At 33.6% G+C, this 22,763-nt stretch overlaps 1 protein-coding gene across 1 annotated transcript; it reads left to right on the top strand.

Annotated features, from left to right (window-relative positions):
- The first annotated feature begins 20,106 nt into the window (after window positions 1–20,106).
- LOC118062956 (BOI-related E3 ubiquitin-protein ligase 1) lies at window positions 20,107–22,552 on the top strand. The gene is made up of 4 exons (XM_035076850.2): window positions 20,107–20,925; window positions 21,024–21,109; window positions 21,258–21,616; window positions 21,703–22,552. The coding sequence occupies exons 1-4, from the start codon at window positions 20,879–20,881 to the stop codon at window positions 22,246–22,248; spliced, it is 1,038 nt and encodes a 345-aa protein (XP_034932741.1). The 5' UTR covers window positions 20,107–20,878; the 3' UTR covers window positions 22,249–22,552.
- The last annotated feature ends 211 nt before the right edge of the window (window positions 22,553–22,763 follow it).

The raw sequence follows: 22,763 nt of genomic DNA, 5'->3' as shown, positions 1-22,763 counted from the left end.
AATAATTATGTTTTTGATACAGGATTAATTAGACAGACTAAAGCTATAAGAACATCACATGTAATGGTCATTTCCTAACACCTTGATTGTCTGTATTAAAAAAAGAGTAGATCCCTGGTGGCTGTCAAGAAAGCTCAGATCGGCAAGGCAGCATCATTTTCTGTGATGTTCCGTTATATATATATATATATATATATATATATATATATTCCTCTTTTTGAAAAAGTCTTCCCCATGTGTATGTGCAGCCAAGAATCATGGTTTCTCTATAATTGTGTATTTCGGTACTGTTCGAGCTGTGATTGATGCCCTTCCATTTCAACTATATATGCATGCCCCTTAAAAGCTTTCACGATGGTCTTGTTCTGCTTGTCAAGTCTCACAGTAGCAGAGGACCACATGGTTTCGGCACGCTACTCCAAACCCTGTAATAATTACATATAACCAGGGCCACCCATGCTTAGCTTGTTTGATTCCTTGGTTAGGTTAATGCCTGGTTTAAAAATAAGGAAGCCTTCCCTAACACTCTCTCTCTCTCGGGTGTGAGTGACGGTGACTTTGCCCCTCAATTTGAAATACAAGTGCTCGGACGTAGGCACAGCTCTTGATTAATCTACCCACCATGACACTGACAAAATATACAGCGACCCATCAGTTAGGTCAAGTTAGATAGGCAGACTAACCAGAGGACATGATCCAAATGAAAGAAAATAATGCTGAAAGATTAGAGCTTGCATGGTCCCTACAGGGGCTTGAGACTCCCCCAAGTGGCTGCTGCTGCAACCTGTCCCTCCCGAGCCATCGACCATACATGTATTCCAAGGGAGTGGCTTCCCCTTGTGCCCAACGGTTCAAGATATCTTTAATTAATTGAATATTAATGCGTAATTGACGAGGTGAAAATTGGGGTTTGTGGGATTAAGTCAAGAGAGGCAGGTGACAGACAATCCACGCCACATGACACGTTGCGACAGTACACGCTTGCTGTTCCGTGATGAATGATTCATGGAGACCATTCCAAGCAAGAAATTCTAAACCCTAATCAAGCTTTCGAGAGGTAACCTCCCAGCCAAGTATGTTTCATTGCTCAATTCCATTAGACCACGATTGTATGGTGATCATGATACATGCCTTAAACAATAATAATATATGGCTCTTGAAGTCTAAGTCTTGCTGCTTGATTGTCTCCATACTTAGATTTTTATTCGGAGGAGGTTTCCTGGCATGTTTATTTTAATTAGAGCAACAGGGCAACGACAGGGATATAAACCCCTCGGTCGACCGAGAGCTTCTTCACCTCCACAAAGGCAATAAACCCCTCGATCGGCCGAGGAAGGAAATGTTAATTAAATGGTATGATTTTATTCAAAACCACTCCTTAAGACCTCATCATCACCGAGTGGTTTTCAAAATGCATTATAGTTTTTTTTTTCTTAATCTTAGTTTTAAACAAAGTTTAGACTTGTTTAAACCGATGAAAGTATTCAGTCCAAAATGATTTACTAAAATCAATCACTTTTGGATCGAAACATACATATTAGCCTGAATATATATACACGATTGAAGAGAGCAATATTTGGATTGAAATAAAAGTTTTTTGTATGTATTATATACGTTTTAATTAAATAATTAATAGCCAAGTGCAATATTGACACGTCTACATGCACGCATATGGGTTAAGGTCCTTAAGGATTAGGAAAGTATGCAGCATCTTCTTCAAATGATCATATAATATACCGCAAAACGTGCATTAATATGTACATGCATGTAAATTGGCTCCTCTTTTACCCCTTCGTTTCTTTCTTTCCTTCTTCCCTTTCCCTTTCTTTTTCTTCCTCCTTGTTCTTGATGGATTCACATTTAATCATACTAATTTACCCCGAGACTTTATTTTAGAGCAAAATCATGCTATAATCTACCCGTTGATTAATTTGAAAACCTAGCTAGAGTTGGCTAGGTGTTCCATATGTTAGAAATTAATGAATTGGCCGACGCAAATATTTGATTGTGATCAATCCATGCATGCCGTTGATTAATGGGGCTTCTAAATGCTCCTCCATTTAGATTAACTCTTTAAAATTAGACTTCTCAGACACCTAGCTCCGAATAAGCAGTTAATTTTGGTATAATTAATCTAGCTAGCTGAATTTTTGATTTGTTTTTCTAGGATTGATCATCATGGTCACATGTGTTGTTGCCTTGTGTGGAACTCTCTCCTAGGGTCATTGCTTATGTATTCGGTCAATGTGTCCATCTTTTGATATGTAAGGACAAGAACACATGAGCCAAAAAGAGAAAAGTGGACAATTTTGATTTGTAATTATCATTAATATCTTGTTTTGTTTGTTTTTTAGACCATGAGATCCCTTGCTTGTCTGTGTTAATTAGAAGTGCGCCCGCGCACTTACATATATATTATATGGGCACTTGGAGAGAGTGGCCAAGAAGGCTTTGACCTCATACAACTTTAATAAGAAACAAAAATATGGTTTAGGTAATGTTTTACATTCTTTTTAAAGTGTTTTTTTTTATATATATATATTTAAATAATATATTTTTAATTTTTAAAATTCATTTTTGATAGCACTACCAGCATATCAAAAAATTCAAAAATATAAAAAAAAAAAAATTAAAACAAACAAATTAAATTTTTAAGAAAACACGACCAGACCACTAAAAACAAATGTGATATTAGTTTATTCTCCTGCCACTAGTATTGAATTTCTTTCTAAAAAAAAAAGAAAAAAAGAGGTAATGTTATGCTTTGCAACCAAGTAAATTAACCTAATCTTGTTATTTGGGTTGTTGACATGAATCATGATCATTAAGGAGTAATATAAACAAGGCCTAATCCACCATGACAAAGCCAAAAAACACATCAACTAGACAAAAGACATGAAAAAGAAAAGGAGAGAAAAAGTTTAGCCAGAGAGAGAGAGAGAGAGAGAGAGTGTAACATCAAAATATATACGCATGTTATTTTACCTTACCTGTCTAAAGTAGAGGGAGGGCAAAAGCGATATATCGATCCAAATGTACTAGATTTTGTACCAACACTTTGTCTTGCATGTGTCCCAAGTCACATGTCCATAGCACATGACATGCTTCATTTTAATTGCCACCTCACCTATTTTATAGTTGCTGTAAGAGATTTGCAATCCTTAAGATGCCTTCGATCGAGCACATAATTGGGCCCCTTTTCGGAGGACGCGAAGCAAAATATTATTTCACCAATATTTAATGCCCTTTTTATTTTATTTTTTTGATGTTTACGATGTCGTATTTATCTTTCCCCTCTGGAAGAAGAGGGGGTAAACCAAAGATAAAAACCAATGGCATGAGAATTCTAAGAAAAAAACCATAATTATAAAGAGGAGGGATGGATATATGTGGTTCGAGATGTGATTTTTAATTTTATGAAGGAAAAATAAATATATCTAATGGTAAATATATATTATGAACCTCCTTATGATTTTTATTCACTTAATTATAACTAGATTGATTCATATTAAATCTAAATCTTTCTATATATATATATATATATATATATATATATATATATATTTGTAAGTGATCGGGAACTATTTATCGTGAATGACAATCTATGAGTTTTTCACCTCTACATTAAGAACTTGCAAGGAATTATTCACAATTGAAGGATGGAAGAACTTGAAATCAGGAAAAGTTCAAGTTCTCATTGCTTCGCACGATCATATACCTACACATGTTCAAAGCAAGAATATATAAATAAGAACAATAAAAATCCATGCGCAACTAACCTTTAATTACCTTATTAAATGACTCCTGACATGATCGCCATTTACTTGAGAAGTAATAAAGCTCTTATGAAAGTCGAACATGGTAGGAAAACATCGCAGATATTGATTGGTACAATAATATAGCTAGCTAGTTACAAATAAATTTTGCAGACCTTCCCCTCGATGATGATTATTATTGCCGTCGTCGTCGCCAATCTCATTATTAAATATTTCAGGTTCAAACAGAAACCGGGGCATCAATTACAAGAAAGAATCCCGATGGGTATTTTCTTTAATAAAAACTTGGCTCTAATGTCAAATATTTGGATACTTGAGAAAAGGATCCAGTCTTCAAAGGAGAGCACGAGAACGCGATCGAAGATGCTTGTGATGCATGTGATGGGAAGTCGAGGAAAAACTTCTTCGGAAGCCTAGGGAAGTTCGAAGCATCAGAACCCATTTACAAATCACCAGCAAGCATGAAATACGCTAGATTGAAAAGAGATTCTATAATGCCAGTCCTTTTCCTTTTATTTTCCATCATTTCTTTTTACCAAGGTATGGTTAAAGGAAGCTTGCAAGAGTGACATCAGGAGGTGATTTGAAATGGGGATACGTGCCAAACTAAATATGGTAGATGGATAGGAAGAAAGAAGCATAAATAATGGAGCATGCATGTAGGAGAGGTCATCACTCAACAGGGCAGCAAAGCGACGTGGAGGCAAAGGAAAGAAACACTGACAACATGTATATGCTTTGAGAGATGGAAAGAGAGCTGAGGTGGGGTGGAGTTGTACTCCGAGATAGGACTTTTCTTCATTTGATATAGTAATAGTTAGTTCGTCTTCTAATTTAACTTAATAATAATGTCGGTTGAGCTCTTGGAGCGGTAATCCGTCTGTGAGGAGGCGTTATTGGTGTAATATATATATATATATATCTTCGAAGATCATAAAACTAATACACGAAAGAAACATCTGATCCAAAAGCTTATATGTCCATTTCCCCTTTATTCATGATATCACAGTGAATCTATCTTTTGTCTGAAGTTTCTCCACTCTTATAGGTGTAGAATTAAAGTTAAAAGTCCAAGTTTCCCCCCTCTCGCTGTAAAAAATACAGCACCAATTAGCCTCTCTCCATCCTCTTCATGATCAGTATCAATGAAAAATAATAATAATAAAAACCCAGTGTCGCAGATTTTCTTATTCGTTGCAAATGAAGTTTCTTTTGCTGTTGAAGTCCAGGAAAGACGTTGATTACATAATTAAGGTTTCCATGTTCTTTCCTGCAAGCAGAAAGCTAATCAAAACATGTTGATCACATAACACACACACACACACACACACACTCACAGGCTATGACTGTAGCTGGAAAAACTCCCGAAATAAACTTTATCTAGCTATATGATCATTGGGAAATATTACAGAGACATCTCTGAGAATTCACTAGAAAGATAAATGAGGTTTCTAGGTAATCACTAGATACAAAATTATTTGAGAAAAGAAAAAAAAAAGAAAAAAAGAGGGTATATAAGACCAATATATATTTCAACATTTCTTTTGGGCGTTAGCAAGGTGTATGACTCATGGCGGCTGGCTAGGACTAATGCCTGGATCATCCATGAAAGGATGAGCCATGCCAAACCATCTACAAAGTATCACATGATTCTGTTTCGAGGGCGACCCATTTGGTTGACATTCATTTCATTTTATTTCTTGGCTAGGAATTTGGTAGCGCACCAAATGGCTAGCTAGCACTACGCAATAGACTGTTTTTTATATATATTATTTTTTGGCTGACGCAAGAAGACTAGACCTCTACTAATCAACATGTCTGATCCATGCCTATCTTAGATATTTTAAAAGCGAAATTGCGTATCATCCATAATTCCTTAAGCTGGGATGCTTTGATTAGTCAAAATTAATATGGGCCGGGATCGCAATTGATTGAAAACGAAACGGCTAAATTCATGAGAACCATAATGCTTTTGAACTCTTTATTGAACAATATATAGAGAAGTTGGACCTTTTCCTTTCTCCTTTGCGTAACAATTTTGAAAGAAATTAAAAGAAAAAGGTATTTTGATGCGAGGAAAAACGCCACATGGCATATGTGATATTTACTTGGCTTCTAATCAATTATATGTGCCAAGGATTTTTATTTTTTTTTGAGTAGATGTTTGAGGTAAAGCCCTGTATTTTAAGATTTTAATCAAACTGTTAATTAATTGAGTATGTCAGAAATAGAGACTGAAATCTCATCGCATCAATAAAGTAATTTTTTTTTTTTTTTATAGAGAAAAGAAAATGACCTAAACCAAACAGGGCAGCGTACTCAATCAGAAAATGACCTAACCTCCATGAAAACAATATTAACCGAGCTTCCAATCGAACAAGAATTAATGGGAGAATGCCTAACCGAAGGAGACCTCCACAGCAATAAGCTAGCATGGGAAAATTAAGGGATTGAAATAAGAAAAACTTGTGAAAAAGAAGATATGTGAACTAGTTAGCTGACTTATTCCATATCCATCCAAAAGAATCGTTCACTTTATTCCAACTAAAACTTTATGTAACAATTTTTAAATTTCACGATTTCACATTCAACTGCTAGAAAAGAAAACAGGAGAGCGTGCGTGACTTGTGTGTTTCTTTGGTTCTTTCTTCTTTGTAACTACAAGATAAATATATTATTTGCTCTATATATTTGATTATTGCTTGCATGTATTTGCGTGTGTCTGACGCCTGAACGTTATTAATGCGCCTCGTTTTCCTAGGCTTGGCGAAATAGAGCGAGAGCGAGAGAGAGAGAGAGAGAGGAGATACTGTGTTTGTGTATTAATCAATATTCACAGTTTCTCACGTCTCAAAGTCTCAGCTTTACCAAAGCATTATTGCTCCAATAGGACTCCATTATACAAGCTGCCCTTCGCTCTGTCCACCTTAACAAATAGCTGATAAGTGAGAATCTAAATCCTCCGTGTCCCTCGAAATCTAAAAAGAAAAAATTGCATTTTTTTTTAAATTATATTAAACTTAATTATAATACACCATATAAACATTTTTCAAAAGTACATCCATATGTAAGATTTTAGACTTTCTACGCGGGTTATATATTTTCCTAAGAAACATATGGATATGGAGGTCATTTTAATGTTAATGTCTCCAAACTCCTAACACATCTTACTTGAAATAAGTTGCATTACGTGATTTAGATATTTTATAGTTATGAAATATAGATATTTTATGCCCAGATATGTTTTTATGAGAATGTTCCATATAGGTATCTTAATAGGATTCACATATGAAAATGTTTCTCCACAACTTGTATATTATGGTAAAAATTATTTCTAATTAAAATTAGTGAATATCTAAATAATTTTGAAAATTTTCTAGTCAACTTCTAGTATTTAAATATCATTCTACTTATAGGTTCATCATTTATAATAGGATGCTAACCATTAATTTTCATGAATTAAAATTTTTAGAATTAATGAAATATTGACCAAATCCATAAATAATTTTACGATTTTGGTATAAATAAAAAAAACGCAAAGAAAAATCAATACAGTTATTTTCTAAAACCATGCTAATTTTTTTTTCTTTTTATATAAAAAAAATGCAATTTGTTATAGGGATTGAGTAGTATGCAATAAGCAAAAATAATTTTTTTTATTTTTACAAGAATTGTATTTTTAGGGTCACGTTTGACAAAATCATATTTTTTTAAAAAAAATAAAATTATCAAAATAGATCTAAGGACGTGTTTGCTAAACACACCCTTCAGCTAAAATTCATTTTATCAAAACAGTGGCAAATCAAATAAAGCCTTAAGTATTTAACATGATTTTGACTTGTTCAGGTCAACCCAAAAACACTAGTTCAACCATCAACCAAACCGAAAATCAAGAATCCAAAACTAAACCAAAATAGATATTTAAACCAAAACAAAATCAAAAATAAGAAAAACACAAAAACACACAAAATTTTCTTACAAAAACATATCAAACATCAAACATGAAAAACAAGAACAATGGAAAACATTTAAACTCAAACTTGACAACATAAACATCAAATCAAACTAGATTTCAAGCAATAAAATACAAGTTTTTGTTCACAATCAAGTATAGATCAAGAATCAAGTATCAATTTTCTTCGATTATTATTCAAACATCATGATTTTTGTTAAAAATAAGTTTCAGTTCAAAACCAAAATCCTAATATTAAAACCCAGAAAATGTTATTGATACATGAAAACCCTAGATTATTTACTAATTATGATATAAGAACTTACATAAGCCAAAATCAAATGAAAATGAGATTTGTTTCGGTTTTGAGGATGATGATTTTGCCTAAATGATTTTTTTTTTGGAGACAAATATATACATTTCTCACCTTCTGATTTTGGATGAAAGATTTATAAACCTTGATAATAACCTTCTAGAAGTTTCTAAGTTGGAACACATGAAAAAGTTGGGTGGTTTTGTTCAAATAGGTATCTAAGTCAAGGCTAATTGAGTTGGCCACTTTCGAGACTTCGTCGAAGCAAATCCGATATAAACGTCATAGGAGACTACCTGAACTTGGTAGAGGAGATGCACATATTTTGTTTGGATCCATCTATGCTTACTTTTGAAGTCTATAGCTTCACATTCATTCGTTTGAAGGCGCAAGCTCAATTAGTCCAGAATATAAAAAAGCAATGATGACTAATCAGGGACAAGATATTGGAGATTTCTATGAAAAAATTAAGAGAGCTAAACATCCAAATTCAAGAAAGTGAATATTCTTTTTTCATTTGGAAAAAACCTTGTGTTATTTGAAGGTTTAGAACTCCAAAACGAGCTCTTGAAAAGGGCCACCCGATCATCCAAAATTACCAAAGAAGAAGATGAATAGTGGGTGAAAAACGTGTCGTCTAAGTTAAACCCTTAGATATTAGGGTTTTTAATTTGGGATCTGGCATATTTCATTTTAGTCCATATTCTTTTAATTGCTTTTAATTGCACCTGTAATTGCCTTTCAAACTCTTAATTTCATGGAATTTCATCAATGCCAAACTCAACCATCAACCCCAAAGTTTAGCGTCATTTTCATATTGGTCTCTAGTTTCTGATTTGTACACTTGGACCTTTAATTGGCAATCAAACTTTCAATCTTCTTTAATTCGACCCTAGATTTGGTCAATTTCAATCTTAAAGCCTAACGTCTTTTACAATTTGGTCATTGGTTTTGAATTTCTTCAATCAAACCCCTAATTGGTTATTAAACTTTAATTTTTTTTTCAAAATTAAGCCTTTAATTTGACCAATTAAACTTTTCAAAGTCCAATTTTCCTAATCCCCTAACTTTAATTCCATCCAATTAACACCCAAATTGACTAAAAAAACTAATATTTCTTGCAATTAAGTCCTTAATAAAATTAATTAAGCCTTATAAAATCCTCATTAAGTCCTTACTCATCTAAATTTGTATTTATTTACCCCAAATAAAAATATTTACACCAAATGTGTCTTTTATCAATCAGAAGTTGGTCGCCAATTTTACCAATTTTATATATCCTAGTCCTCTAACTTTTTCATTTGTCATTTTGGTCATTCACCATAAACTTGGGCAATTTTCTAGGCTTTCTTTGTGTGTATCCTCTTGTATTTCTAGGTTTTCTTTTTCTATTTCTTTTCTTGATTTTTTATGGGGTCAAAAATAGGTAACAACATAATGTGTTTTTTTTACATAAAAAAATTCAAAATAAAAATAAAAAGATTTATGCAATTATCTAATTAAAGAAACTAATAAGTCTCTCTCTCTCTCTCACACACACACACACATATATACATACTCAATACCCGTCAAGAGAGGTATAGTTGTTAGGGTTTCTGTGGTGTCTTGAATTTAGGGACCGGGCATATATATATCTTGGCAACTTGATTTCTACTGATGCTGCATAATTGAAGGCACCTCACTTTATATAGTTTAACGTATAGCGCTCATGTTATTTCTCAATGATGTGCATGTATATCAGCCCCTGATTCCCGACTTTATCTTAGGAATGTTGATGGTTTTGGTTTTACAACTTGACATATAATGAAATAATATTCTGGCGAATATTAGAATTTCGAATAACTTCTTTTGGGTGTCAACTGATAGCTTCGCCTGAATCGATGATCACCGGACAAGGGCAAGGTAAGAGGACGTGATTAATTTTTCTATCTAATTAACTTATGGCCTTCGTGTCTAGTTCCACAACGCGAAATTAAGCTATACATATCTGCAGAATCTTAATTTGCAAGGTGTGATTTCGATTAATAATTTTCTTAATTTTTTTGGTAATTAAATTAATGAAGCTGTATGGAAAGGCACGTGTGTTGGAGATTAATGGAGAAAACCCAGGCGCCAGTGAAAGAATCAATAGGTTCATTCTTTGATATTTAGGCACGAGGAATTAATTGGTGGCTGTAATTGTAGTTTTTAATTAGTGTTAGCTTTGTTAACGAGAAGCACCCAATATACATATGCAATGACGATGGAAAAATTGTGTTGTATCTCTTGTTAAAAATTGACAAGGACGTAGGAGTAATAATATAAGCAAAATTCCAAATTGTTTACGTGAGTATATAAGAGTTAGGAGGACGAATAAAATGGAAAAAAATGCTTAACTATTCTGAGAAAAAATAATAAAAAAACCAAGAATCAAATTGAGAATTTTCAAGATTTCAGGATGTTGCAAGCTCCTCTTGTATGCATCGAAGTCAATCGATATACGTACATAGTGCCAATCAACAACAAGCGTGACAAAAGAAATGCCAACCCTTGTCCTGATTCCACCTCCTCATCAATCAATCCAACCCCATCAATAAAACTCGACTATTATAAAAATAAAATTAAAAAAAAAATCAATCGAACCCATCTATATCTTAGCTGCATGGTCCCCATGATCCATGGAAAATTCTCAAGAGATCTAGCTAGCAAAGATATAAAGAATACCGTGACTCCTTGTACAGAATGGCATTTTTTCCTTGTGTAGGTGTGGAAGGGGCTAGCTGAAATATTGGTCTTAGTTCGTGCCTCGTGCTCTCCTCTCCGGTGGCTACAAATGAAAAAGCCGCCACAGTCCGTTCGTAATTGTTAGCTATAATTGTTTGTTTGCCAAGAAAGCTTAATTACAAAGAGGAGAATAGTTTTTGTTTTTTTGCTAACTTCAAATGTTGTATGCTTACCGAACCTAGTTATCCTTAATGAAGATTTGGGTTTAGGGGGCCGACCATAAATTTGGAATTGCTCGTGAAGAGGCCATCAATTTCAGTAATCTATGTCAGTCGGCCACTGCATTATATTTTATTTCACGTCATGTTTAAAATTTAAGATAAGATTGAATTCCGATGCATGTTAATTAATTTCATTTGAAAGGTCCATAGAATATTCTGCAATATTTGACTCAGGTTTACAATGGGAAATTTACATAAACTTTAAATCTTCGATTCATATGCATTTGGGGCAATGCTTTCTTTGACTGGTGTACCGAGTGAGTGATAATTTATCTCTTAAAGAACTATATATTTCGGATTATAATTTTATTACGACATAATGATGATTTTATATGATGATATATATACATCCCTATCTAGCATAAAATCACGAATTGTTAGGTATATATATATTTAGCTGTTAATTCGATAGAACAAAAACTAATTTCAGTAATGCATGCCGTTTTTAGATTCTCGATTTCGAATTGAACACCTTGCTTTCTTGGAACAGCGAATAAATCAACTCATTAATTATATCTTTTTATAATAAATAGACAAAGCCATCTTCGCCTCTCTTTGTTCGGTCTATTTTTATATATAGTGGAGGTTGAAGACCTTGGGGAGCAAGACATTGCAATATTAACTCTCGAGTTCTTCTTCAAGTCAGTCTCGAGAATGGCAAAACTGTCTGCCAGCAATTTCTAATGCAGAGTGCAGGCATTCTTTGACCAGAGGCCACTCTACTGTTGGACAATTCGTTTGCTCATGCTTTTTACCATACATCACGTTGCTTCCATTTTTTCACTTCTGAAAACCAGCCTATACTTTTAGAGGATGGATTAGGAGTGCACGGCCATGACTTTGAGCATGACTAAAAGAAGAATTAAACCATTAAAATATGATAAGATTAGAAACAGATTTTTCCTTTTCTATTCATTTTCTAAGAAAAGACTCAAACTCAAAACCTAATTTTATAGGAGCGGGGCTATAACAAAATAAAAATAAAAATATTTTGAAAATGAATAACTATTTTTTTTTTAATTAAGCAATGAGAAAACATTGCAAGAATGCACATAAATTTAAAGTAAATATATATCATCAAAGGAGAGATCGAGTTAGAAAAAACAAATGGGGTAAATTACCCAACCTATATGTTGAGTTAAACAAAAATAGGATTAACAGAGATAATTGTGTGTAGCTCTGTGCCGACAAAGAAGAAATATGAAGATCTAAAATTAAGTGAAACTATCAATATTATCTACTTCCCATAGTTTGTCTAAGATATGCAAACTTTAACTTAATTCTGAAATTCAAAATGAATTTTACAATTAATCTGTAGTGTAGTATTTCAACAGTACTAAAATATAAGAGAAATCAGAAAATAAGTTCAAAATCTATTGTTTCAAGTCTCCGAACAACACAACGGGAAGGAATCTCACAATGCATAGTAAAAGTAATTAATTAATTTATCCCATTTTGCAATTGTTAAACTAGAACTCCTGAATGGGTCAATCACAACCTTTTGATGAGAGGTTAATTACTAAAAGCAAGTATCATTAAAATGTTGATATTGGTTGAATCATTACACGAATTTAATAAAATCTTTCATTATTTTACTCAAACTCAATGGTTTTTTTCAATTATAAATTCAAATCATAAAATATTAAAATCATTATAAATTTGAATTTAAATCCTCTCCTATTTACTTGTATCATGTTTTAATATATTTCTATTAAATATAAATTATTGAAATCAAATTGAATGTATATAATAAAATCTAGTATATGGTGAAAACGATAACAACCAGTGATTATAATTTTATTTTTCTTATCTAATACAAATCATAATTCAAAAACTAATGGTGATGTCTGTGACGTTAACCCTTCAAAGATGTTTTATCTGGCACCAATGGAAAAGCCATTATTCCTCAAAGTTGGTCCCAATAGACGCACCCTTAATCAAGGAGATGCTGTCAGAGCCAGAACCGCATCGAGTCTCTGCCTTGCCCGCTCGTAATGGTGTTCGGCAGGCTAGGCTAGGCTAGGGCTATACACTATATCTGCGTGGAAAATTGCCAACTTTATAATATAGCTATGCTTATGTGATAGGTACAGTGTAAACTTGTTGCTGTCACCACTGATTTCGAGTATTTAAAACTTTTGTCCTTAACCAAAGTTGCTATTTTTATTTTTTTCCCATTACGGTGTAAATTTTAGTGCGGTTGGTATTTTGCTCTAGAGAATACGAAAGACTGATACATTTTTGGAGGTTTTCACCAAGCTGCAATGGAGGAAATCTCTGGTTAGCTCTTTTTTTTTTTTTTAATTGTGGGTCACTTTGCATTTATGGTGATTGAATCAATCATTTTAATAGTGGGACCAACTCTAGAACCACCCAAACGACACCATCTAGGTGTCCTGGAAGGAAAAAGATTAGGTAGTTTCATGCATGCCTTGATTAATTTCTTTCAGAATTCCTTCATTTCTATGGCGGTTTGGTTTTGTGTGTGTGTCTATAGTTAATATTATCTGATTTTCTCACCTAAATATCCTAGGTCCTAGCTATGGGATCGTTCTACTTTTACACACATATATTTTTATCTCTAATCATGTCCCCGCTTTTGAAATTCAAAAGGGAGAATTATGCATATATTCAGGACATTACCAAACCATGGTAAACGCAACATCAAGAAGTCACCTAACCTCTTCATGCCATAGTACTCCAAATAGACACGCACAAGAAAATTTGGACAACAGACAAAACCCGACAACATGGGCCCTATAGATGGCTCCATGAGCGTGCCCACAATAATATGGGGAGGGAGGTTGGATTTGCAGTGAGATCTTTGATTGTTGCAGCAAATACAAAGAGAGCGACCCCCACCACCACCACCACCACCACCACCCCACGCTCTGATCTTGCTTCCTAATTAACTCAAGCACTGAGTTCCTCTTTTTCTCTGCTGCTCCTCTTGTGACTGCCATTATAGCATCTGAGGAACATATGCCTAAGTACTAGCATTCTTTTGGAGAGACTCATAAATTATGGCGCCACCCAACACGACCCAACCTCTTCTACTGACATCTTCATAAATAAAATTTATACCACCCTTCTCCTCTTTTCTCTATCTTCATAAATTTCCTTCACTATTTACTTATTTTCCTTGCTTTCAGAAATGGTCTGTGTCTTTGGAACCTTGATTTGACTGTTGGTGTAGTTTGCAAGTTAACAACGATGGAGAGATATTAGAATAAAATTGAATAGCAATAAATATAATCGTTCCATTAACAGTTATATAATTTTATTAACAGTTATAATATTTAAATTCTATATAAATTTACTACTACATGGAGAAAAATTATATATATAAAAAACATATTATTTTTCTTTTTCTTTTTCTTTTTATTTTTTTTAATTTAAAAAACTTAGTGTATCTTAAAAATGATAAACACTTTAAAAATAATATTTTAACATCTTTAAACTAACTCTTTATTTATTTCCATACTAAAAAAATTTACAAAACATCGACATGGGGGTATTAACGTGTTATTTTCGGCCTAGAGAGGTGTAAAACAAGAATATATTGGGTGGTTTTAAGATACTGACCATTGAACGAACTGTTTTCTTTAATTACGTAGATAACGAGGTACCGAGGCCTTTATTGATTTAGGTAATGGCACTCTAATAAACAAATGAACATAAATAATTCTCCATTCCCTCCCCATGTTATTTGTTCACATTATGTCCATGAAGGCCAAGATAACATAATATATATTTGATCTTGAATAATATGGTATTATATTTGAGATAAGGCATGTAGCTCTAGGTTAGTGGCACTAACACCATATATACTTTTTTCGAGAATTTTACTTTATGAGATTAAAGCTCCGTTTGTTTGCAGTAAAGTGGTTTTTTTTTTAAAGTGAATTCCGAAAAAAAGTGAATTCCTGGAAAGTGAATTCCAGGAAAGTATTTTCCGATATTTGGCAGTATTATGGAAAATGAACTGGAAAACACTTTACAGTGTTTTGGTTGTGTTATGGAAAATGAACTGGAAAATAATTTATTAATGAATTAATTTTTTTTTTCAAGTTTATCTAATATATATAAAATATTTAATCACTTACAATAAAAAAAAATAAAATCTAAAAAATATTTATAATGATGAATTTTTTTTATTATATCCTATATTCATACATAGCTTATTAAAATAATGAGGAACAAATCTTACAAATTAAAAAGTTGAATGATAATGAAATTGAAAAAAATATATAATTTCATAAATTATCTCAAATAAAATAAATAATAATCAAAATAATAGAGATCAAATCTAAAAAATTTAAAAAAATGAAAGATGAAGAAATTAAACTAATAATAATCAACATTTCATAAATTATTTCAAATAAAATAAGTAACAATCAAAAGAATGAGGACCAAATTTGATAGATAAAAAAATTTCAATAAAAATATGATAAGGAAAAAGCAAATAACAATTATAAAAATAAGAACCAAAGTTAATATAAAAATAAAATTTTAAGAGATGAAATTGAAAAAATAAATATTCAAAACAAAATATATATACCAATCAAAAGTTTGAGGATTAAATTTAATATAATCAGCAAATAATGACATTTCTAATTTTTTCACAACTTCCGGAAAGTGTTTTCCCCCCAAATTTTTCAGGAAAACACTTTCCTGAAAATCAAGCCAAATTTTCCTTTTACTGGAAAGTGTTTTCCATTTACCAACTTTCCCACTGGCAAACAAACACAAGAAAGTTTGAAAAGTGATTTCCCGGAAACCACTTTCCGGAAAACAAACACAGCTAAAAGGAAAACACTTTCCTGAAAACCAAGTCAAAGTTTTTTTTTACTGAAATTGACTGGAAAGTGCTTTCCGTTTACTAGAAAGTGTTTTTCGTTGACCAACTTTCCTAATAACAAACAAACACGGGAAAGTTTGGAAAATGATTTCCCGGAAACTACTTTCCGGGAAACAAACATGGCCTAAGAAATTTTAAAAACTAACTAAAACATCGCCTGAAGTGATCATTTCTCGAATCATTTATCGCGGGCCGCTGTTTAAACAAGGATTAGTGAGTGATATTAGACTCTAACTTAGGGAAATGTTTAAAATTAACACAAGTAATTAAAATTAAAAATATATGTGAAACTCAATAGTTTGCTTTCACTTTATGAGTTGCAAGCTGAGATTGGGTTAGGAGAGTTTCTGGTGTGGGGAAAAGCAAAGGTAGTGGGTTGGGATGTGGTGGAGGTGTGAATTGAGGATAATGCCATGTAAACCAAACAAAGTATTCCAGGAGAAATTATGGGTTAAGAAAGAAAAAAGTTAAAGAAAACCGAGAAGAAATCAAAGGGAAGGAACCCGCATTGTATCCTTTCTGCGGTTTTTTAATAAAAATATATTGAAATAATATTTTTTTTTATTTTTTTAAATTTTATTTTTAACATCATCAAATCAAAATAATTTTAAAAAATTAATTTAGAATAAAGAAAAAAAAAAAAATATATTTAAAAAAAAAACAAAAATAAATGACATAAAAGTTTACATATGGGAAATGGTTGGATTGGGATTAAAGAAATGTCTCAAAGTAAAGTTGCTGTTGTCTTCATCCCAAGGAAGTGCGCCTGATTTCATGACACATATCTTGAAAATGATGATGCCTCAAAGTAGCGTCTAATTTCCAAAAAAAAAAAATAACAATTTCTAATATCAAATTAACACTCCTATGATTACTTGAAAATCCTCAAAACTAATTGGCTCAGTGGTTAATTTCTTCGGTTGTCTTCAAAGCTATAAAGACTACCTTTAAATAGTTCAAAATTATTATATGATTTTTTATTATATATCACGTTACAGTAATTTTCTTTATTTGAAAATTTGAAGGCCCGTAGACGTAGACGTGTTTTATATAATTATTTGAACATAATGGTTATTGAATAACTGTGCGCGAATTTTCTTCGTCGGGCAACCTCTGGAAAAGAAGAAAAATTGAAAAACAAATATTAAAACAGAATAATATACACACACGCACACAGTTGTAAGAACAGAGCATCTAGCCAACGGGACATGAAGATAGCAATACAAGCCTAAGCCCCAAGCACAAGTTCATTAGATTCAAGGAGACAAAACCAAAAGAGAATTCAAAGAACATGTTAGATACAAGTACCACCTCAGAATTCTAAAGCTGAACAGTGCTCGTTAATTGGGCTGACTTGTCTTCTTCTGCATTGACTCGATATCTCCTTTGTTCTTTTCAAATTTTATACACACAAATACACCCTCAAAGCTAGCTGATATATGTTCAAAGAACATGTTCTTTTCATGGTTGTCAGCAGACTGTTCAAGACTTCAAGTGTTCAGCTTAGTCGCCCTAATTGTGCGAACATGTTTGGATCATGCCAAGTTATTTATGTAGGACTTGGCTGGCCCTAGGCTAATTAAAGATTATTGATTCATTTTATAAAGTAAAACTAGGTGGGAGACCAATAGATTTGGCTTTTTATTGACTCAATCAATCTTTTTTTGTAGGTTCAATTCAATCAATCTTTGTGCATAATATGACCCCATGAAATAAATGGTCAATTCAATTGCCTCCACCAAATTCACACTGCCTCATGAACTCATGAATGGTTATGTTTGAACTTCATTACGTGTGTTAGCCTGTTGGATTGTATTGGGAGCCAACTAGGGCCATGTTGAGTTGCTAATGCCCAAGCAACCCTAGGAAAATAAACAAGTTGATTGTATTTTTAGCCCAATACAAGCCAGGAGCAACGAATAAACAAACAAAAGAAAGCGAAGAAAACTAAAGGATGCGTTAATGGTGAGAAAAAAACAATGGGTCTCAGTTGGGCGTTAGAGAGTTTTAATGGAAACAAAAATATATTGCCGTGGTGGATTGAATTACTAGGATAGGAGAGAATTGATTAGAGGAGACGAAGAGGTAATAAAGCCGACCCTTACATGGGGTGGGGCCAAATGAGAGACAAAGACGAAGCACTCTCCTTCACATTTCCTCTCCTTTCCTTCTCTTTTTTGGTGGCTTCCCTCTTTCCTTATCACCCCATTCTTGGTTTTGAAGAAGATCACCTCTACAAACTTAACTTTTCTTGTGTGGCTCACTCGATATGTCCCCCTCTCTATATTTTTCTTTCTTGTCATTCGAAATATATATATATATATATGCTCTTTGTCAGTTGCCCCCGGCTTCCTTTCTTTTTCTTCTTCTTCTTCTTTTTTTTTTTTTTAATTTTACATGCCTCTTCATGACCTTTACAAGGGAAAAATAAGAGGTTTGAGTTGTTACAAGAAGAGTAAAACTTGCATGTTTTTATAGTTTACAATTTAATTCATTTTTACAGTAAAAAATAAGGAGATGGAGCGGCAAACTAATTAAAGATCCTCTAGATTAAAAAAAAAAAAAAAAAGGAAGAGGAAGAGGAAGAGTGAAGATCCTCTAAAAACATGTTTATCGTGTAAACTAGCTAGTTCAACTATCCCTCTTATGAATCCCAGCAATAATTTATATTTGAAGGTTTGATTTCGCTCAATCTAAGCTCTTTGTAATTATTCAAATAGATGAAAACAAAAAATAGAATGAGAGCAATATTTTTATAGAAAAAACCTTTTTTTATGGATGGATAAATAATATATTTCCTTTCAAAATTGGAGTCTTTGAGATTTTGGATTTTGTTACGACAGTTTATTGATATAAAAAGATGAAAAAACATTGAAGTTGAGTTGTGATCCTTTTTTTTTTCTTACCTTTTCAATTATTAGTTCGAGAAACTGTAAATCTCATAAATATTTATATTATTATTCATAATCTGTGCGCATTTTGAAAACCTGCTCTCCTCATTCGCATCCTCAAATCAAGGTGCATAAAGGCTAGAAAATAGTAGTTTGATGTAGTCTGAGGGGGAGAAAACTTACCAATCACCAACCATTTGAAAAGAAAAAAAAAAGAAGAAAAAAGAGCCAACAATCTTGCAATTTGTTTGGAGGTAACTGTGATCTTTTTCTATATTTTCTAAGATAAGTATGAAAACAAGAAAAGAAAACCATAAATAAGGGTGAGATAATAGAATTTTCAATGATGAACAACGCCAAATACAATGTTTAAATCCATGATCCATGCCACCCATCCCGAAGCGATGTGTTCATGGCTGAATAGGTCCATTGTATTTGATTACTTTAGTTCTTTCATTTGTGCAATATAAAAAGACGATAAGATAGTGAAATGATTTGGGTTGACAACAAAGCAACAAGGAGGAGAAATAAAAGAGGTGCTCCGTTTCAAAGCAAATCCTTGAACCTAGAACCATGAATTTGGTGCTACCAAAACCCCCAAAGCTAAGTTAACCAAGATACTTTTTTTGAAATATATATATGAGATTAAACTCTATTATTTTGGTACATGGGATTTTCCTTTCGAATTACGATTTCTCATTAATAAAAAAAACTTATCAAAAGAGAAACCTAAAAAGAGAAAAATAAAAATAAAAAATAAAATAGATTGAAAGGGGAAAAAAATTGCGATTGTTGGGAAAGCTAGCTAGAGAAGCATGCGGCAAAAACAAAATAAAAATACAAAAATAAAATCGAGGCAACTATACAAATTAGGTTAGGGATGATAATGAATATCTAAAAATCAGATTTTTATTATGTTTATACTCTACATGTATTATCCATTGATATGAATTTTTGAATAATATTTATTATTTGATGTAGAATAAAGAATAATAATATATATCTGGGTATATATAGCTATATTAAATAAATATCCTAATTTTTTATTTTTTTTTAACAACCGAGGAGAGTGCTGATGAACACACACCCCTCGACCTTACAACAACTGCGCATCGTCCCATTTAACCACCACCATTGATTTTATCAACCTCTCCACACATTTATTAATAGCTTTCCATCTTTTTTCTTAGAAAACAAAGATAAAAATACAACGTTACAGTTATCAAGGTTGCTTTCTTTCTGGTGGGAAAAAAATAAAGTAAAAAAGAAAATAAAATGTTTAAATATATAAATAGTAGAAAGAAGGACAAATAAATTAAATAAGTAGGAGTAGTATTGGTGTTGGTGGTGACAAACACGAGACTTCCCTCGAAGAAAAGCCAGCCCCACGCGAAGATGAGGAGGGAATTAAGCAAAGGCAAAGCCAACAAAACAATGAAAGAAAGAGCAGAATAAGGTGTCTCTCTCTTGGACTGATTCGTTCCAATCGCATCTCTCCCTCTCTTTCCATCCATCCACCTTGTATCTAAAGAGAGACAGAAGGGAAAGAAAGAAGGATATATAACACCAGAAGAAAATACAAAGCATAGACCTACAAGGTAAATCAAAACCAAGAAAAAGATGATGAGGATGATCGGGATATAAACGGGTTTAAGTGATGATGAAGATTACTATTATCTAGCTAGTGCTAGTGCGTATTGGTGGTGGTGGTGGTGGTCTCTCCTCCTCCTCGATATAACATAATTATATTTCTTGATTCTTTCATTGATTCTCTTTCTCCTTCTTTTTTCCGATTCTCGATTCTCGATTCTGAGAACTAGTTGTTGCTGGACTAGTGCAATTCTATGTCCCGTTCGTTTTCCTCTCATTGAAGAGTCTGCCTTAGCTTGAGGGGCATCTTTTCATTCTTCGTATGTGCTAGCGTTCATTGCTCATCACAGTTGCTCCATACCTCTCTCTCTCTCCCACCTTTCTTTACCTTCTATACATATTCACGACCAGCTCAGAAACACATATTTATAGCTTTACTGCAACCTATTCATTTCTCTCACAAGTCTCAACCTTGGCCTATCTCGCTGCTGTTATCAATTGATAATCTATAATGGCTGTCCAAGCTCAGTATCCCTCTAATATCCTCCTCCTAAACAGGTAATTTGCTTTCTTTAAAAAAATCCTTTAAATCTCTCTCTGCATTTCCAAATCTTCCTCTAATTAATCCTTCCTTCATTTCCTTCTTTTGTATATAGAAACGGGCAAGAGGGTCAGGATTATTCATTGCAACCACAGCCTGGAGGATATCTTGATCAATCCTCTATGTTACTCAACAATGGAGGTACCTGATTAGCGCAGTCCTCTTAATCGATGCTTTGATTTCAGTGGGATTCTTCGTAATTTCGAATACCAACATTGATTGGAAAATTCATGCAAAGTTTTTATATTTATATATAAATATAAATCTGATAACATCAAATTTGACGCAGGTGGCAATAATCAACGCAAGCGAGGAAGAGCAGCGCCAGCAGGTACTCCAGCTACAACCACAACAATCAATCAGTTCTGTATGCAATCTCAGCCTCAGCCTCAGTCAACAACTCAGTTAATAGACCTCTCTCAACTCCACAATCATCGTCATCATCAGCCTCAACCAAATCCAAATGTCGTGTCTACTGGCCTCCGTTTATCTTTTGGTGACCAACAGCAACAGAATCATCATTACCAACAGCAGAATTTTGGCACCGGTGCATGTCAATCCTCTGCTCTGTTATCGTTATCATCAGAAGATTTCTCCATCCAAATCAAACGGCAACGAGATGAAATTGATCAATTCCTTCAAGCCCAGGTACCAAAATTCTCTCTTCTCAGGTGGGGCAGATTTTTTTTTTTATGGCTGTGCATAAATGAACGAGAAGATTTCGCTTTATGCAGGGAGAGCAGCTGAGGCGCACATTAGCAGAGAAAAGACAGCGGCACTACCGTGCACTATTAGGAGCAGCGGAGGAATCAATAGCCAGGAGATTGAGGGAAAAGGAAATGGAAATTGAGAAGGCCACGCGCAGAAACGCCGAGTTAGAAGCACGTGCGACACAACTTAGCATCGATGCACAGGTTTGGCAGGCAAAGGTCAGGACCCAGGAGGTAACAGCAGCTTCCTTGCAGGCCCAACTGCAGCAGGCTATCATAAATGGGGGACTGGCGCAAGATAGCAGGAGAGGGGACGATGGAATAGGATGTCCCGGGGGAGTAGAAGGCCAGACCCAGGCTGACGATGCTGAGTCGGCTTATGTTGACCCGGACCGGGTTACCGTCGTGCCAGGCGGACCGAGCTGCAAAGCGTGTCGGAAACGGATGGCTTCTGTGGTGCTTCTGCCATGTCGGCATCTTTGTGTCTGTACAGAATGTGACCAAGTGGTCCCAGCCTGCCCACTATGCCACCATGTTAGAAATAACAGTGTTGAGGTATTTCTTTGCTAACGAGGGCTAAGCCCAATGCAGATGGTCGAGGCCCATACAAAATGCCCAGCCCACATGTGGGCAAACGCCACAGAGAGAGAAGAAAACTGAAAAACAGGAAAAATAATGCTTAATTAATAAATCACAATTTATTTCTTTCTTTCTTTTGTGTTTTTTTTTGGGGGTATATTAAAATAACCCAAATTTTCTTGGAGTGAAGTACCTCTACCTAGAGGTAATGTACATGGCCTCATGAGCAGTTTTTTGTCTTTATTCTTCTTTTTTTTTTAATTCAATCCTATATAAATTCTTTTATTTAGTAGAAGCTGCATTAGTTTCTTTTGACCTCTTGATGACAATGGTGATTTTATTGGTGACGTTTGTTAGTTTAGCTTAGGCACGAAAGAAGATGCAACAAAGTTTCACATTCCTAGAAATTGGAGATGGGTTATCTATCCATGATCATGGGAATGTGGTATAACTTAAAAAGTTGTATTGGTTTGTTTTGAAATATTTTTTTTTTCATGTTTTTATAT

Source organism: Populus alba, chromosome 3 (assembly GCF_005239225.2).
Source record: "Populus alba chromosome 3, ASM523922v2, whole genome shotgun sequence".
Classification (NCBI taxonomy): Eukaryota; Viridiplantae; Streptophyta; class Magnoliopsida; order Malpighiales; family Salicaceae; genus Populus; species Populus alba.
The sequence above is the reverse complement of the archived record's forward strand: the minus strand, read 5'-3'. Positions and strand labels throughout refer to the sequence as shown.

What these genes read in the sequence shown, in the direction of transcription:
- LOC118062956 (XM_035076850.2), top strand. Translation starts at nt 20,879, where the DNA reads ATGGCTGTCCAAGCTCAGTATCCCTCTAATATCCTCCTCCTAAACAG. An exon ending in AATATCCTCCTCCTAAACAG is followed by an intron (nt 20,926 to 21,023) that starts GTAATTTGCTTT and finishes TTTTGTATATAG; the next exon opens with AAACGGGCAAGAGGGTCAGG. An exon ending in ATCAATTCCTTCAAGCCCAG is followed by an intron (nt 21,617 to 21,702) that starts GTACCAAAATTC and finishes CGCTTTATGCAG; the next exon opens with GGAGAGCAGCTGAGGCGCAC.